Source organism: Gekko japonicus, unplaced genomic scaffold (genome assembly GCF_001447785.1).
Source record: "Gekko japonicus isolate JY-2015 unplaced genomic scaffold, Gekko_japonicus_V1.1 scaffold1136, whole genome shotgun sequence".
NCBI lineage: Eukaryota > Metazoa > Chordata > Lepidosauria > Squamata > Gekkonidae > Gekko > Gekko japonicus.
In genome coordinates this window covers 384,620-402,689 of record NW_015174306.1, presented here as the reverse complement: position 1 = coordinate 402,689, position 18,070 = coordinate 384,620, and the positions used below count along the sequence as shown (strand labels likewise).

The 18,070-nt window shown below is 42.6% G+C and overlaps 1 protein-coding gene across 1 annotated transcript in view; it reads right to left on the bottom strand.

Annotated features, from left to right (window-relative positions):
- Positions 1-18,070, bottom strand: part of KITLG (KIT ligand) — a 125,401-nt gene that overhangs the window by 62,406 nt on the left and 44,925 nt on the right. Inside the window, exon 2 of the mRNA XM_015424126.1 lies at positions 5,334-5,447. Coding sequence (XP_015279612.1) covers positions 5,334-5,447 — 114 coding nt within the window. The remainder of the gene's footprint in view (positions 1-5,333; positions 5,448-18,070) is intronic.

Sequence of the window (18,070 nt, the reverse complement as noted above, 5' to 3'; positions counted from 1 at the left end):
CTTTGTCCATTCTTTGGTCTATTTCTTTGGTCTTAATTTTAATTGGTCTTTTTGGTTGACTTCTCTGATTTGACTGCAGTTTCCTTGAGCTCTTTCTGTAAAGTATCAAATTTTTGGTTGAGGTTCGTAAGCTGGTCCAGCAGAGGGAGCACGGCTTCAGAAATTGCAGTAGCTAACTCGCTGGTATTTTCAGGTCTTGTGACTGGTGATGCTGTGCTGGCATTTCCTGTAGAGCCTCTGCCTCTGGATGCCATTTTACTCCCACACTGAGACATTGTTTATGCTTAGGTAAACGTTTATAAATATTCTGAGATCTTTACTATGTTGTAACTGCTTAGCTCAGATGTATTCCACTTTGAAAAGGGTGTTAATCACCTGAATCCGGCTTGCTTCTATGCTGCAATTTCGCTAGTGGGTAGGGTTCTTCCTCCACGAGTCCCCCCCCGCCATCTCTTTGAAGCTATGCCGCTTTGTTATGCTGATTTCTTCTACCACCCTTTTTGTATATGACTTTCTCTTTGACACTTAACTCACTGTTTGATCGCTTTGTCTCGTAGATTTTCTTTTTAGTTAAGTCCTTGTATGCTCTGGTCCAGTAATGTCTCTGAGCGCCATTGCTGGCCTTGGGACAGCGGGACCTATCCGAGCAAAAAGGAGCACTGTGCCCCCAAGCTGGAACTTCGGGAGCAGCCCCTTCGGGGCTCCAGGCTAGAAGCCCACTCTCGGAGCTTCATGGGGAGGTCGGGACCAGCCGATCCCCCTCCCTGCCACCCCGATCCGACTCGCCCCCATCAGAGTTCGATGGGGTGCGACCATCGCGAGTCACCGTTCACCGGAAATCCTCACCTATAAAGTCTTAAATGGTCAAGGATCAGTGTTGCTGAATCCTCTCCTCCTGTATACGCAACTGAGGATTATCTACTGAGGCCCTGCTTTATATGCAGAGTGAAGGTGGATAAACACCAGAGATGACTGGTGCTTGCCCATGAGCAAGCGCAAACGTTTGCCAATCCCCCACATCCTTGAAGGAAATTACGAGGGTTGGGGAGCCTATTAGGAGCCAGTGCAGGAACACTGGCCTATCAGGGACAGTTGGCTGGATGAGGTGGAGGGCTCCCCACCCACCCTCTGTTAAGGACCATGTGGGATTATCCAGTTGCCAGTTGTGGGACTGAGCAGGAATTTTTGGGGCTCCCTCTGATTGGCCGGGGGGGGGGCTTTTTTCACCTGCTTCACATGGTCCAGGAGGGCGTGGCATAAATAGGCCCAGTAACCTGGTTAGGCCCCTTTCTGGGAAGGTGGGAAAGCACGGGTTGAGGGGGTTTATTCATGTTGGCAAGCACGCTGAGATATCAACTATAGGGGGGCTCCTCTGAGTACCTAGCAGCTTAGCAGTCCAGGAGACCCAGAGGGGGTCCTCTTCGGGGTTGGGGCAGCATATGACGAGCCTTACGGCTTAGCAGTCATGGGCTGGAATGGGCTCCCACATCTCCTCTACGCATTTGATGTGTGGGCTGTGACGAGTGGGTACGTAAGGATTCCAAACCTGGCTCTGAGCTGGGGTGGGTTTGCCCTAAGGAAGCCTGCTTTGCAGGCACAATGCAACCCATGCTTAATTGATATAATTGAGGCAGATCATCTTATGCTTAAATAAACTCCCAGTTTAACCCATGACTGGTGTGTGTTTCATTCGAGGGGTGGGTGGGCAAAAGTAATTTCCCATCATTTTGAGATGCTGGAACTTCTTCCCCACAAAGTCTTGGTTCCAAATTCGCAGTCATTAAGGTATCAGACAATAATATTTTTACTTACCAACACTTTTGTATATCCCTACTACAAAATCTGTTAACTCACAGACAGCTTTCAATCACAGCTAACTGCTTTTATGGTTAAACATTTCAATCCATATGTTTTAATTGAAGATGTATTTTTTGTGCCCCATAGTTTAGTCTACATTGTTCAGTCTAAAACCCCTTTCATTCAATGAGGAACAACCATAAACATAAAAAAAGTTTGCACTTAGACCACAATTAATGTGTGCCCTCTGTGCACCAGCAGTCTATTTGATACTAAATAAATAGCTAAACAGTGCCTAATGACTTCCTCTGGGATAGCTACGAGCTCTTCCCTTTCATTCGCCTTGCTGTCACCTTGCTTTAGTTGCTTGCTCCTGCTTCAAGCCTGTGATACTTCTCTTCCATGTTCACACCTTCCTCCCCTTAACCTTCCCGCAAAGATATCTTCCTACATTTCTTTATTCCTTCTCTCTAAGCCAAGCAGTAAATGAACTTTATTCAAGACTGCAAGACGGAAGCCACTTGCTCCAAATCAATTCCACTGAAACTGAAGAGAGGACTCCACTGTAAATGGCTTGCAAATAGAGCCATCATTATTGTAATGCTGAATTATGCCAAGACAATTAAGAGGAACTTGATCTTCCACGTGCAGGATGTTTCAAGACACTGGGTGAGCTTCTCAAAAAGTAAAGCATTTTTTCATTTAACATTTTAAAGCAAAAGCATAAAGGGGTATCAGTAATGAAATTAAGAAATGACAATAGCAACAGAGAGTTCTTATGTTCTACTGAGGTTGAAACCGCCATCAAAACTACATACAATGGACAAAGAGACACAAGAGGATTCCTGTTGAAATGGTCTGTTAAACAACCACACATAATTTTACATATCTGCCTAAAAATAAGACAAGTGCCTTAGAGTTTTTGTTCCCAGTCAAAAGCTTCTCTTGGGCCTTAGAAAGTATGGAGTTCCACGAAGAATAAAGCCTCCTCGTGCTATACATGTTGCACACATGGAACTACATGGATGGGGCACTATCAAGGAAGACTTTGTTGAGGAAGGCAATGGCAAACCACCTGTGCTTCTCACTGGCCTTGAAAACCCTGTGACTTGATGGCACTTTACACACACACAGGCACTTTGCAATCAGCTGTGATAGTAGCACATGTATAAGCTTGTGGGTGGCAAAAGATTCTAATAAAAATTAAAGGTGGGGAGTGCTTGAATCCTTTTCTCTATCTGCCCTTTAAGCTCACAGTCCCCTCTTCCCTCATCTAAGTCTACGGAGATAGCTGAAAAGAAGGAATTGTAAGGAAAAAGCAGTAGGAAATGAAGAACTCATCACCCCCTTGCCACCATGGCTTTAAATTGCCCAGCCACCACTTTATACAAATTCAGAAGTGACCCCTGTTCTAACATTGACATATAGTTAATTCCTTAAACAGAAAAGGGGTTGTTATTTCACTTTTGTAACAGAATTTTACTTAAACAGAATGTAAACCTATATGCTCATTCATTACTCCAGTGGTAAAATGCTGTGATATGCATCTATGGCCATAGGATAATTAACAAACCTGGGCATCTGTTTAGACAAAGTCCTCTGTTTGTTTTCTGTAGCTGTTCATTGTGAAATAAAGCACCTGCACAGCTCAAGTTTTCCAGGTGTTTCTTTGTTCTGCAGGGAATTTTAATTATTACTTTGCCTTTTATATATATATATATATATAGTATGACCCTCTCGCATTTTATACCTTCATAGTCTTTTGATTATTCTGAATCTGATAGCTATTAAAGAATATCAGGGAAAGTATGCCCAGGTGTCACAGTTGAAAGTGTTGAAGTATTTGAATCCTGTGCCCTTGGGCAGAAGAAGAAGTTTTAAATCACCTCGACCCTAGCCACATGGCTCTTCCATATGATCTCAGGATGAGAGATTATAGGTTGGATACTAATAAAAAATAACAAGGCCTTCAAAGGGAATGCAGTGGGCCTCTCTATAAACTGTCCCCCCCCAACACAAGTGTCAGTCTTCATATAAAAAAAGGCATGGACTCCAAATGCACCTATAATAGAGCAAATGTCTTCTTCTAACCTGAGTACATGCATCCAGCAGCCAACATCTGTGGTTATTTCTATTCTATATGTCAAAGGCACTTAAGCCGTGCTTTTTTCAATGGAAAGGTGAAACATATTGATTGCCGTAAATCAGGAAAATCTCTACAGCAGAGCAATTTCTGTAAATGCTCTCTACATTTATTTACTTCACTTATATTCCACCTTTTGCAGAACTAATTGGGATCTACATGAAACCGGATCACATGAATGTATGCAAGCAGACAGAGACTACTGCTATGGGGCAGAGCTTTTACCACCTGCTTTGCACCTCACCACCAGTCCCTCGAATCTTAAACTGCCCACTGGAAGGAAGGAAGTACCTGGGGAGAGACTGCTGTCATCAGGGCAGAGCGTTTACTACTTGCTCTGCTCCATTTCCCTCCCTTATGGATTACTTTGTTGCTGACTGGCAGACCTGTTGTAGTCAATAACTTGTTATTTTTTTTCTCATATTGTAAGCCACTTTGAATCCACACTCAGTGGAGGAAAGTGAAGTAAAGTATTCAAGGAAATAACAAAAAGCCTCCTTGCTAAACTGGAGCCGGCTGCCTACCTGCAAATATGTTTCTCAGAATAACTTACAAGTTTCAGCCCACCAAATCTGACCACAACATGGAGCAACAGATTCTGACACTCCTTTTGTTTTGATGAAACACCTTGTTTGCTCCATAAAGTAAATAATCAATTCCTTATTGTATCATTAGATGAGGTGAGTGGCACTGAGGAAGCTACACTGCTAGAATCTAAAGCGATCTTCTGAAACAGCAATGTACTTTGTTCATGATATCCTGCATTCAATAGCACTTGATATCTACTTGAAATGTTGCATGAAAGCTTCCAGTGAATTGTTTCTGTCTGTAGTAGTGGGCTAATTTAGAAGTGCACAAAAACACTTAACATTTATTCAGTTAAATATTTTGGTACTAGACAATTCATAAAAGATTATATCCCAGGGGTGTTTTTTATAAACTAAGAAAAGCATACATTCTGTTTTCCTTCTGTAACATTCATGAAAGCAAATACACCTAAAATACCATCCAAATAAATAAGCCCAATGCAAAGGGCTTTTGTTTTTGCTGTTATTAGAGATTATGCTGGGGTACCTACCAAGCATTTGAGGGAAAGCTAAAAGCAGCACTTAGGGGAATTCACTGGGAGGCATAAAAACTCTCCAAAGAAAACATAATAAGGAAACCTGAGATATTTCTGGTGTTAAGAGATACTGTTCAGATCGAAAAGGAAACGCTGATGGGAGACTGCCTTGTTCAGTGATACTTCTGTGCTGTAAAATGTGTATTCCTTTTTGTCAGTCTCTCTCCATTGTAAATCAAGTAAAGCTTCTTCAGTGACCACATTTCCCCAGAGTGTCTAGTCCACTTCCATCTAGTATTTAGAGAGGAGTTTAAACGAAAAGCCACTTGCCAGTTTTTTAATGTCATTCACATCATCTGTCACAGGATTCCCGCAGGGATTTTGAGCTTTGACAAGAGGACTGAATAGGAGCAGTTGAAGATAAAAGCAAGTGATAATCCAAGTCTGTAAAAGAGAGAGAATATTTGCTTGATGATCTTTGCAAACACTCATTACAAAGTGAACCATATAAAACCTTAATACCTAGAAGTGAAAGCATGAATATTTCAAAACACATTGGCTATTAAGTTATAAAGTGAAGGCAAGTATCATCAAATACAGTATGGGCTAAGATTCTATAATTTTCACAAGTACGTTTGGAAAGAAATGCATGCTTTTGAGGAATATTTCACTTCTCCAATTCATCACTAAGCAAGTTTACTACCTTCATGGAGAGCCATGAAGTTCTTCCCCATGGAAGAGTCCACCAAGAAGTGGTGGCCACATAAATGCTTCCATGAGTGTCCTGCCTAACTTATGCCAGGGAAAGCACTTCCCTGGCAACTACTGTTGTTAACCATATAGACCCTAGACACACGTGGGTGGCCACACAAAATAATTTTTGATGCAACTGTGTTGGATATGGAACATTTCCACAGAGAGGAGTTTCTTGGAAGCACACAGATATGTGCCATGTTGTTAAAAAATTATCTTGCACTGTAAAGAAATTGTATGACTTTTCTAGATATTTATCTGAAGTCTATTTTATTTGGTTATCAAGTCACTAGTATGGATAAGAACATCCACAGTAGATCAAATAAAGGTCCATCTAATTCTGTGTTCAATCTTCAATAATGACCAAACTGGCATCCTGCAGCAGATCAAAGGCAAGGCAAGACATTACTACTTATAAGTCCCAGGACTTGGCAAACAAGTACAGCTTCTGAACATGGAAACTGCATTCTCTATAATAAATATTTGTTGAAAACATATCTATGGCCCCAGTCACATGTGCCAAATAACGCAGAGGAGAAGAGAGGCTATTTGCACCATTGCAATTTGACCCGCTACTACGCGATCAGACACAACGGCAGTGAACTGGCGTTTTTTTCATTGGTGCGTGTTTCCGGCGCATTTCAACGAGGGACCACAGATGCAATAGGAGCACGCTGAAGCGATCACAAGGGTAACCTTCGTCTGCAGGCTGTCACAAACCCCTTTGATAGTGGACTTTCGCTGGTAGTTTTTAACTGCACTTCTTCAGCAGGAAGAAACAGGTTGGCGACAGGTGCAGGACGCTTGCCAGATGTTCCCCTGTGATCACACCCGTAAAATCCGCCCGGCATTCAGCCCTATCGCACGGCTAATTCTGCGTGCGACTGGACCCTATGCTACCTTTCTACCCAATTCTTAGTCCCCAAGGTGGTGAGCATCAAAACACTAAAACATTTCAAACATTAAACATCATTTAAAATAAAAATATATACAAGGAATATCCCACTCATGGGATAGGGCAGGATATAAATTAAATATAACAGCAGCAACAACAACAACAACTAAAATATATAAACACATGAACACATAAAAACACACAAGCAGGAAGCAAGTAAGAGTTACTGAGGGAACATCAAACAAAATAAAACAGTTTTTGCTCACTGGTGGAAGACAACAATAGAGGAAACAGATGAATCTCCATGGGGAGGTGAGTTCCAAAGCTTCAGCATCATGACTGAGATGGTCCTTTTTCAGGTTAGATGGCGGGGATAACTGAAGCAGGGCCTCTGAAGATCATTCAAGTAGTTGGGTAGATTTTTATTGGAGTAGGTGGTCCTTCAGGTATGCAGGCCCCAAGTCATAGAGGGTTTTAATGGTCAATACCAGCACCTTTAACTGGGCCCAGGCGCAAATTGGGAGCCAGTGTAGATGGAACAAGACTGAAGTGGGAGCCAGTCAGCATTCTGACCACAGCATCCTTACAAACTGTAACCATTTTGGTAATGACCATATTAACACCTGCATCTAGGAGTACCAATCACCTGGAAGAAAAAAGGTTAATCGGAACTTATTTGCTTGGTGATGCTATTTACTGTCATGCCTTGTTCCACAAATTAAGCCTCTATTAAAGGGACAGGACATTTTTCTCCAGGCCTGTTAGCAATCCTGCCTGTACCTGATCTGCAGTATTGCTGTCTTTAAAATGCACCAAGAGTAGCAGAAAAGAGCAAGAGTCCAGTAGCACCTTATAGACTAACAAAATTTGAGGTGGCTTTCATGAGCCACTGCTCACTTCTTCAGATATCTGAAGTGACACATAAAGTGAGAATTGACTCATGAAAGCTCATACCTTGCCACAAATTTTGCTTGCTCTTTTCTACTGCTACATGGCTACCCATCTTGATTTAACAAGATGGTACAAGTGGCCAAACTACTCAGAGGTAAAAGAACTGACCCTGGGGAAGTGTTATTATACCTGTTACCTATTTGATAATTTCTCGTTCTTATATCTTCAGAAAAAGAGGATTATTTATTCCATCATTTATAATGATATAACCCTTTACCATGTCACGGCCATGGCACAACTCTGAAACCACTGATATACAAAAATGGCTTGCGCAAACTAAGAGACTTAAAGTTTGAAGTGATGCCAACCTACATTTGAGTAATGCCTCATAACTGCGATGCTTTGTATCCTGGGTACTCAAGACTCAAGTATCTTTCAGAAAATGGTGGCTCTTGATGGCTGGGTTTAATCTGTTTAAAGGGATGAAGGATGGATTTTAACTGATCTGCATCTTTTCTGCACTACAGCACACATCTCAACAGTTTTTTAAAAAAACAGCCAAGACAGCAAAACTGCCCCATGATCTAAACCTCTCTTTTCCACATCCCTTATCAAAGATATTGCTGAGGTGTAGAGGAAAGGTTCCTTTCACCCATGTGCAGAAAGATCCTCATCCATCTCATCTTGGGGAATAAGGTATGTCAGTTATATATATTTATATCAAATTAAAGCCAGATTTCACATTATGAGTAATAAATGTTTCCCTGTACTCCAATCTAGCTAATGTGATGCTATTAAAAAGAAACATCCTACATTATGCTTCACAAACTACACGGCAGAAACTCCAGAAAATGCAATTCTAGAACAGAAAATAATGATTTTTTTAAGGCTCAGCTAAACAGCAAAAGCTCTAACCTGGATGGCCCAGGTTAGCCTGATCTCATCAGATCTCAAAAGCTAACAGAGTCAGCCATTATTAGTACTTGGATGGGACACCACAGAGGAAGTCCAAGGTCACTACACAGAGCAAGGCAACGTCACCTCTGTTCATCTCTTGAAAACCCTATGGGTTCCCCATTATTCAGATGTGACTGGGCAGCATTTTCCACCACCAAAAAGCAAAAATGAAGACATTTCGTAAAATACGTGAGAGTCCCAACAAGAACCTTTAATGTCACCCTTTGTTAACATTTGAAACAGCAGAAAGCAAACAGATACACATAATGGGACACGATCCAAAGGGCTACATGTGGACTAACAATGCTTACAAAGGAGATTCAGAATTCATTTTTCAAGCTCTCCAGCAGGCCCTCAGCACTTGTAAATTTCTTCTGAAATGTGAACTGATCGGAGCAGCAAGTGACGCAGCATGAGGAGCTTCAGAAAGACATTGCCATTAGGTGGGGACTTTTTTGTGTTCAGTGGAGCGCGGGGAAGAGAGTAAGGTTAAAATGAACGCTGGTAAGGCTGACTGGTGACTTGCTTGGCAAGCTGATGCCTTACTGTGCTGCCCCCTTTCTCTGTTCCAAACAAAATGTGGGCAGACCAGTGAGGAGACAGTGTGCTCCCATGAGTTCTTGGCTCTTGGCCATTTAAATGATGGTGTTGTACAACTTTTTGGCTGCAGTCATACACACTAAATAATCCACTTTCAATTAACTTCAGTGCACTTTACAACTGGATTTTACTGTGTGAACTGGCAAAATCCAGTTGGAAAGTGGACTGAAAGTGGATTATTTAGTGTGTGTGACAGCAGCCTTTCTTTCATAATACAATAGAGCTACCCCCAGCAGTACAATACATTGTTGTCCTCACTTCAGCAGATTCAGTTTCCACAGTTCTTTGTACAAGGTAGCTCTCACAAGTAATGAGCTACCAGTATACTATTATTGCTTTAAAAATCTTTCTGTATTCACAGAGAAATGGACTGCCAGACTGGTGGGCCTGCTGCAATTTCAGAAAGTAAAACTGTATTGAATGAAATGTGTTTTCCTCTAGATGTTGTCACAGGGTTGGATCCAAAGCATCAAATTTCCCTCCACCTAAAACAAATTTACACTTGTAAAAAAAAACCACACAAAACATGACTGTGGAATGTGCTCCCTAAAGAGGTAAAGGAGCCCTCTCTTTGGAGGACTTTAGGAGGTACTACAAAATGTGTGTTTGTTTGTCCTGGTTTTTGACGGTGTATACACAGATAGCACATTTCACAAGGGTGGGATATATGTGGGCTTTTTAATTTGGTTTTCATCTGTAATATTTTAATTATCATTTATAAACCACCTTAAGCCAAAAAAAAAAGTGGGGTATAAGTATTTTAAAAAATAAAACACAAGTACTTTGATCTTACTGAATACTTATTTCAGGTTTTTAAAGTTGTTACAATACAAATAAAACATGGAAGTCCATTTACCCACCAACACAGAAAAAGAAGAAGAACAGAGTGAAGGAAGAGCTACCTCCGATTGAATGAAGAGGTAATAGCATTTAGGGTTGTATTGTTAGTCTTGAACTTCCATGGATTCAGTTTGGATTTAAATATATATTCTTGCACTTTCCCTGTTACATGCTACTTGTTCCCGAACCACTAAGTCCAGCAACTTCTCCAACCATTTGTAACCTTCCAAATCACTCATTCAATGTGTTCGGTGCTATGGCTGCCATTAAGATTCAGTTTCTATCCTGAGTAGAATTCCTATGCAGAGAAATAGAAACCCCATATAATGTGAAAGGCATAAAACCTCAAAACTGACTCTAGAACAAAATATATCAGTTTGTCTATCACTACAGAAACTGGACATCACAGTTCAACTTTGTATCCACATACCATGACAATTAACATAGTTTTGAAATGAGTGGGATTTTTCTGCAGTATGTCTCAAGGATTATAGCTGCTAAGGGACATTCCTTGACATATGTATTTCCAACATGAAAACCAGGTAGGGAAATGTGGGTAGTACACATAGCTCAAACATAATTCTGAACGTATATGTACTACAAATTCATGACTAGTCTCAGCTTATGGTTTCATGCTTTTCCTTCAGATGGAACTGCTTTTTATGTTAAAAGAAGTAACTTTTGCCATAAATAATCTTGGAAGACATCCATCTAGTGGTCAACATTCTCTCATAGCTTCTCAAAACAATTTCCTATTTTAAAGAGCTTTTTCCATATTACTAGACAGTTTGTTTCAAATATTGTGAAACAGCATTTATATTATATTTGTGGTTAACAACTATACTCCTTCTTCAAGGGAACAATTTAGCAGCAGCAAAAAAGACTTGTTTATAGAGGATGCAGAGCTTTACTCAAGAACTGGTCCAAGACCAGGGAATACAGTGTACAAGAACCAAGAACGACTGTTCCCCCTGTTTCAAATATAAACTTATTTAGTCAACCTCATATTTTATTGTTTAGACATTTATTTCCCTTAAAACTTCAGAATTCAACTAGAGAAACAAACAAGGGTTAACTTGTTTATTTATTTGCTTCATCTGTACCTTGCCTTTCTCCCTGATGGGGACCCAAAGTTGCTTACAGCAATGTCCTCTCTTCCTTCATTTTATCCCTGTGAGATAGGTTAGGCTAACTGGCCCAAGGTCACATAGCAACTCCTATGGCAGAGTGGGGATTCAAACCTGAGTCTCCTAGATCCTAGTCTGACACCACAACACCACACTGTCTCCCACTGAAACTTGATTTCATCATCTCTCCTTAGATATAAAAGAGTTTTGGTGTGATTCCTGGACATGCTCCCACAGCCTTTCACCTGCTCAGCTGCCCATCTCGTGGACTCTAAATTCCCTGGCTGCATTGCTTCGCTGCATTGGCTCAGCCCTGCCCACAGAGCCAGCAGCCAGCGTTTCGCTCTCAGTCTGGAGGGAGCCAGCAAAGGGGATGGACGCTCCACCGAGGGAGCGGTAACCCCTCCATGGGGGAGAAGGAGGCAGACCTAGTGAGCAGCAGCAAGAAGGGGAAGCACCTTCACTGCCCCTTGCAGCTCCTCTCCCTAGGCCGCAAGGCTGGCGCTTTGTCAGGGCGATAGCTCAGCAGGCTGTACCACAGAGAAGGCTGCCCAGTGCCTTTCAATGGCTCCCCTGCCTTCCTTCAGCAGTGGCAGCAGTGCCAGGGAGGGTCTGGCCTGGAGGAAATGAGCTGCGACTCCTGGAAAGTCGGACTCTCTCCTGAGGAAGACACTTCTCTTGGCTCCTGTGTGGGCCTAACTGTGACTAACTGTCCCCTCAGTGGCTCTTGGTAGGCAACCAACTTCTGTCAGTTAAAAAAAAAGGACTTTCAGCATAACCCCCTCCCCTGCCCACTGCCATCTTGGCCACTTTCCTGTCAGAATACATTTAAACCGGCTCTCTCTCCTTTTTGGCTCAACCATGGCTGGCTGGCTGGCTAATGAGGTGGGCCAGCAACCATTAAACCGTTCACTTCAACCCCCTGCTGTGTGGCTGACTTTCCCCTAGGGTTGCCAGTCTCCAGGTGGGAAACTCAACATACAAACAAACCCTGCGATATGACAAACATTAGTATGATAGTTTTTAAAAATGTTATAAGATTGCAAAAATTCTCAATTGTACAATATAGTCCAACATAGTCCAACATTATGAGTACCCAGTTATGAACGCATTTCAACTTTACAGTCTTCCTCAGATGTAGTCCTATATTGTCAGGAGGTGCCATCTTCTTAATCCAGCTCAGTATTGTAATTCTTAATTCCTTCATAATATCCTGGAATAAATCATAATCAATGAAAAACCACATGTAGCTGCATGGAAAATAGTTATTTTAAACTTATAATGATTTAGTAATTTAGTTTTTAGAAAACATATCAACTATTAAATTTCTTATAATGATTGTGATAATTAAGATGATGAAAACCTCCTGACAATATAGGACTACATCTGAGGAAGACTGTAAAGTTGAAATGAGTTCATAACCGGGTTGGACTATGTTGGACTCTTTTACAATATTGTACATTTGAGAATGTTTGCAATCTTATAAAGTTTTTAAAAGCTATCGTACTAATGTTGGTCATATCGCAGGGTTTGTTTGTGTGTTGTTTTTCCTGTTGAATACCTGTGATCCCTTTTGTTTTTTGCTGTTTCTACTGGGGATGTAGATGGATTAAACAAGTATTTACATAATAATTATCACAATCATTATAAGAAATTTAATAGTTGATATATTTACAGAGGTTCAGCCTACAATAATGTCATGTTACTTTAAGAAAGAGTTGTTCAACACAAAGCTGCATGGAATTAATTAGTATAGTCTTTATAGAGTCTGGATCCAGTTAGTTGTAGAAAGCATTTGCCAGCCAGAAAATGAAGGCTTTTAGCTGGGTGAAATAAGGACTGGTTTGCTACTACCAAAATAGAGAGTGCTTATGGAGAAGCATAGCCAGCAAAATCCAGATGGCTTTTGGTTTGCTCCTAATATAAACACTTATTATGGAACCAGAAGTAAGTTTTCTAAAAACTAAATTACTAAATCATTATAAATTTAAAATAACTATTTTCCATGCAGCTACATGTGGTTTTTCATTTATTATGATTTATTCCAGGATATTATGAAGGAATTAAGAATTATAATACTGAGATGGATTAAGAAGATGACACCTCCTGACAATTACATCTGAGGAAGACTGTAAAGTTGAAATGCCTTCATAACCGGGTACTCATAATGTTGGACTATGTTGGACTTTTTTTACAATACTGTACAATTAAGACTTTTTGCAATCTATAAGATTTAAAAACTATCATAGGCTGCGGTCACACGGAGCATTAGCCACGCTACAGAGATGGAAGATAGGCGGATTTTCCGGGCGCGATCACAGCGCCACATTTGGGAAGTGTAGAGCTCCCGTGGGGAACCCGAGGCTTCCCGCCAAAGATGCGGGGTAAAAAACTAGTACCTCCGAGGTACTAGTTTCCGGAAACAGCGGGGCAAGGGTGGGCGCCTGATCGCATTCCCAGTGGTAGATCGTGGTATCCAGCGCCCGCCCATGTCCCCTCGCGAAAAGGGGTTTTTTTCAAGTCTCCACGGGATGCCCACAAGCACCCAACGGCACATATGCACACTTCAGCCCCCTCCTCTTTTCCGTACACCTCCACTCCTGGCTCGGCCTGCTTGAGAGGAACTCTCCGCACTGGGCAGCAGAGGGGGAGGTGCAGGGGGCGTGGCGGGAGGGCGGCCTGGCTGAAGCTCCTCCTGGAGGGAACCGGAAAGAGGACAAAGTTTGCATTCCTCTGCAGCCCTGGAAGGAGTTAAACCCGCGGAGCCTTTGGTAGAGAGGTCGCTTCTTTGCCACGCCACAGGATTGTCCAGTGATCGGCACCTCCCCCCTAACCACAGGACCTCTACGGGACCTCTACGGTATGTCTGATTGCACAGCCGCGTGTTATTTTGCTCCGGGGCAAACAGCCACGCTTCCCCCCCGCATTTTCCTGCCCGTGTGACCGGGGCGATACTAATGTTTGTCATATCGCAGGGTTTGTTTGTAGGTTAAGTTTCCTGTTGGATACCTGTGATCCCTTTTGTTTTTTGCAGTCTCCAGGGGGGGCCTGGAGATCTCCTGCTGTTACAATTGATCTCCAGATGACAGAGATCAGTTCCCCTGGAAAACAAGGCTGCTTTGGAGGGTAGACCCTATGACATTATCCCATTGAGTCCTTCCATCCCCCCCCAATGCTGCCCTCCACAGGATCCACCCCCCAAAATCTCCAGGTATTTTCCTAATCAGAACTGCCAACTGTACTTTCTCCTCAGTTCCTGTTGCTAGGCAACCAGGTTCTGTCAGTAAAAGGCCCTTTCCACACCTATTTTGGCCTTGGGGAGAAAACGTATTGGGGTCAGTCATGATAGGGTTGCCAATTCCAGGTGGGAAATTCCTGGAGATTTGAGAGATGGAGCCTGGAGAGGGTGAGGTTTGAGGAGGGGTGGGGCCTCAGACAAGTGCAATGCCATGGACTCTACCCTCCAAGCCAGCCATCCCTCATGGGGAACCATTGTTGACAATCTCCAGGTGGGGGCTGGAGATCACTCAGAATTACAACTGCTCTCTAGGAGGGAGGGGGAGGAGATGGAAAGCTGAAGCCAGGGGGCAGATAACAGTAGGTTGACGGTTAGCTGGGAGGGAGATAAGGTTGCCAACTCCAGGTTGGGGAATTCCTGGAGATTTGAGGGGGAGAGCCTGGAGAGGGTGAGGTTTCAGGAGGGGTGGGACCTCAGACAGGTGTGATGCCATAGACTCCACCCTCCAAGCCAGCCATTCTTTCATGGAGAACCATTGTTGCCAGTCTCCAGGGGAGGGATGGAGATCATGCAAAATTACAACTGCTCTTCAGATGGCAGAGATCAGTTTCCCAGGAGAAAATGGTGGACTCTCTGTCATTATACACAGCAAATTGACGCTGAGTGCCCAAGGCTGGGGCACTCTCCCAGCGCCTCTTCCTAGAGCTCATTGTATTTATTTCCACAACGAACCTTATTCCTAGTCTGAATATATTACAATGATGTTACAAGATATTAACAAGATAGACCATAATGGTAGGATATGGTGGCATGTCCTAGAATTACAGGGGAAATCTGTTTGATTGTCTTGTCCAAACTACTACTCTAAAAGTGAGAACTGTGAGCCTTATCAAATCTTGTTTCAGCAATGAATTCAAAAGTTGGCTTTAGGCAATCAGTGAACCCTCAGCTGGAGCTACTCACTAAAGGTATACAATTTGAAACCATGAGGAAAAGGCAGAAATGTTGGGGGAAATTGAAATATATGCAATACTTTCTTGTCAAGCCCCCATGCTTTTTTTTTACTGCTTTAACAACATAGAATACATTTTTTACTATTTTAAAAAAAGTTGAAATTTTGTAGTTAAAAAGGGTATTTTGAGGGCAGAAACAGTCTCATAGTGCCACAGTAGTTAGGACTACCATTGTACTTGGATATCAATTGCAACTTTATAACACTGAAAACACGGAACTCTTTAATAACATATAATCAAACACGTTAGCATATCTCACTTTTCCCCCAGGTCGCCACACCCTGATCTGCAATACAGAGATAATATATCCAGCCTACTCTACAGGATGTTGCAAGGATTACTGAGATAAACTAAACTATTTAGATTATTTAGCAATAGGTGTTACAAACACTGAGAAGAGTTAAGGAATCCACACACTGTAGCGAAAGCAGGGTTGTCAGCTCCAGGTTGGGAATTCCCATAGATTTGGGAAGGTGAAGCCTGGGGAGGGGAGGGACCTCTGCAGGGCATAATGCCATACAGTCTGCCACCCAAAACTGCCAAATTCTCCAGAGGAACTGATCTCTGTAGTCTGGAGATGAGTTGTAATTCCTGGAGATCTCCAGACCCCGCCTGGAGCCTGCCAACCTTAAGCAAAAGTGCCTGCTGGATAGTCAGTTCATAAGATGCTTCACTTTAAAACCGTCCCTGGTCCATCTGGGCCCCTCTTCTTAAGGGAGCTCAAGAAGCAAGTGTTGGGAAACAACTGTCTTTGCCCAGACACTTGAGAGCAGCTTGTCAGGTAGAGGAGACAATATTGAGCTAGATGGCCAAGCAGTCTGACTTGATATAAGGCAGGGGTGTTGAACTCATTTGTTATGAGGGCCGGATCTGACATAAGAACATAAGAAAAGCCAATGTTGGATCAGGCCAATAGCTTATCTAGTCCAACAGTCTGTCACACAGTGGCCAAAAATACCAGGTGTCATCAGGAGGTCCACCTGTGGGGCCAGGACACTAGAAGCCCTCTCTCTGTTGCCCTCCCCACCCCAAGAATACAGTGCATCACTTGCCCAATAAATTAGACCTTGTTGGGCTGGGCCATGTGTGTCATAAAATGTAATACCAGGTAGTGGAGATATAAACTTTATAAAGGACACAAACACAAAGGTTTTTTTAAAAAACTTAAAATAAAAACATGCTTAAAACATTAGCACTCCTGCAATATTTTATTTAACAGTGTCTAATAACTGACACCTCTTGCTCTGAATTACTGCATCAAAATTTCTGTGCTGTTGCAATCTTGAGTATGCTGTTCAGGTGTGTACCTGTAAACTGCAAACCTATGATGATGCAGCAGCAGCAGAACCGGAAGAAATAGCAGAAGACAGTCAGTTCCACTGTGGGCCTGATAGAAGCCCTCCGGGGGCCTAATCTGGCCCCCGGGCTGCATGTTTGACACCCCTGATATGAGGCAACTTCATATGTTCAGAATCACAGCTACAAATACAAATCTAGAGGGAAGTTTGCGCTGCTTGTAATTTTGTTCTCACATAACAATTTCAAAATTACTGAAAAACCAGTTTTGCTACTAAGTTTCTGTCAGAATATACCCAACACAATCATAATTCTTACACAAACATGCAAGAGTGCATACCACGTGGAATAAAAATGTTTTATGATGTGCGTATGTAATGTCAAGATACTGAAATGGGAGACAAAGAATAATCACAAAAGTCTTTCATGAACCTAAGCTTTCTGTCTCCTGTATTTATAGGATTTGAGAAGTGTTAAATAGCAAGATCACATAAAAACTGTAAAATGAACTTGGAAGGAGTTAAAGAGGACTTTGTCTTTCAAGGGCCCCTTTCTCATGAAATCAATGCCACATGGATGCCATTTAAAACTGTGTGGAAGCTACTGCACAATTTGGGGTCCTTCATACAAACATACACACTTTGTGGTGAAGGTTGATCCCTGTGGTCATTGTTAGGGGATTCAAGGGCCTTGTGATGTCTGAAGACCTAGCCTAGCCTACTGAACTACCATGACTATGTGTGCCCTCAGAGCTTTCTTCAGGAATCAAAAGAACAGGGCCTTGTTGCAACTTGGTTAGCTAGGCCTTAAATAATAAAAAGGAGCAGAAAGAAATTGTCTAAGCCCTGAATTCGGGGCTTGGAATGCAACCGCACATGGCTTCCCCCCACCTCTCCCCAGTAGCATTTAAAGGATGGCTTTAAATGCTGCTGGAGAGAGGTGGGGGCCATGCGTCTGCACTTGAAACCCTGAATTCGGGGCTTGGAATGCAGGCGCGCATGGCCTTTAAAAGCTGCTGGGGAGAGGCAGCGGCACCACTCCTCAGTGTGATGATGTCACTTCTGTGTGACACCATCACATCAGGAACTTCCCCCCCCCTCCAGTAACACCCCCCCCCCAAAGTCCCCCGCTGGAGACTTTAAGGGGACCTGGCAACCCTATCCACAGCTGACATGGTGGTGGCAGTGGCCACTCCTGCTTCTTTACCACTGTGCTTCTCTGGCTGCTAGCCAGGCATGGATTGAACTGGGCAAACAGAAGTTCATTGGGGGCATTAAACTCCCCACATTAAAAAACAAAAAAAGATTTCAGGTTTTTCTGGAAACCTGGGGAATTCTTCAAATTTTCTGTCTCTGTGGCCCCAATTTGCAGTTTTACATATGCAGAGATGGGGCCATATTAACTATATTTACAAGAGGATGGCCCACTAGAACTTGTGGGGCACATCTCACCCTCAC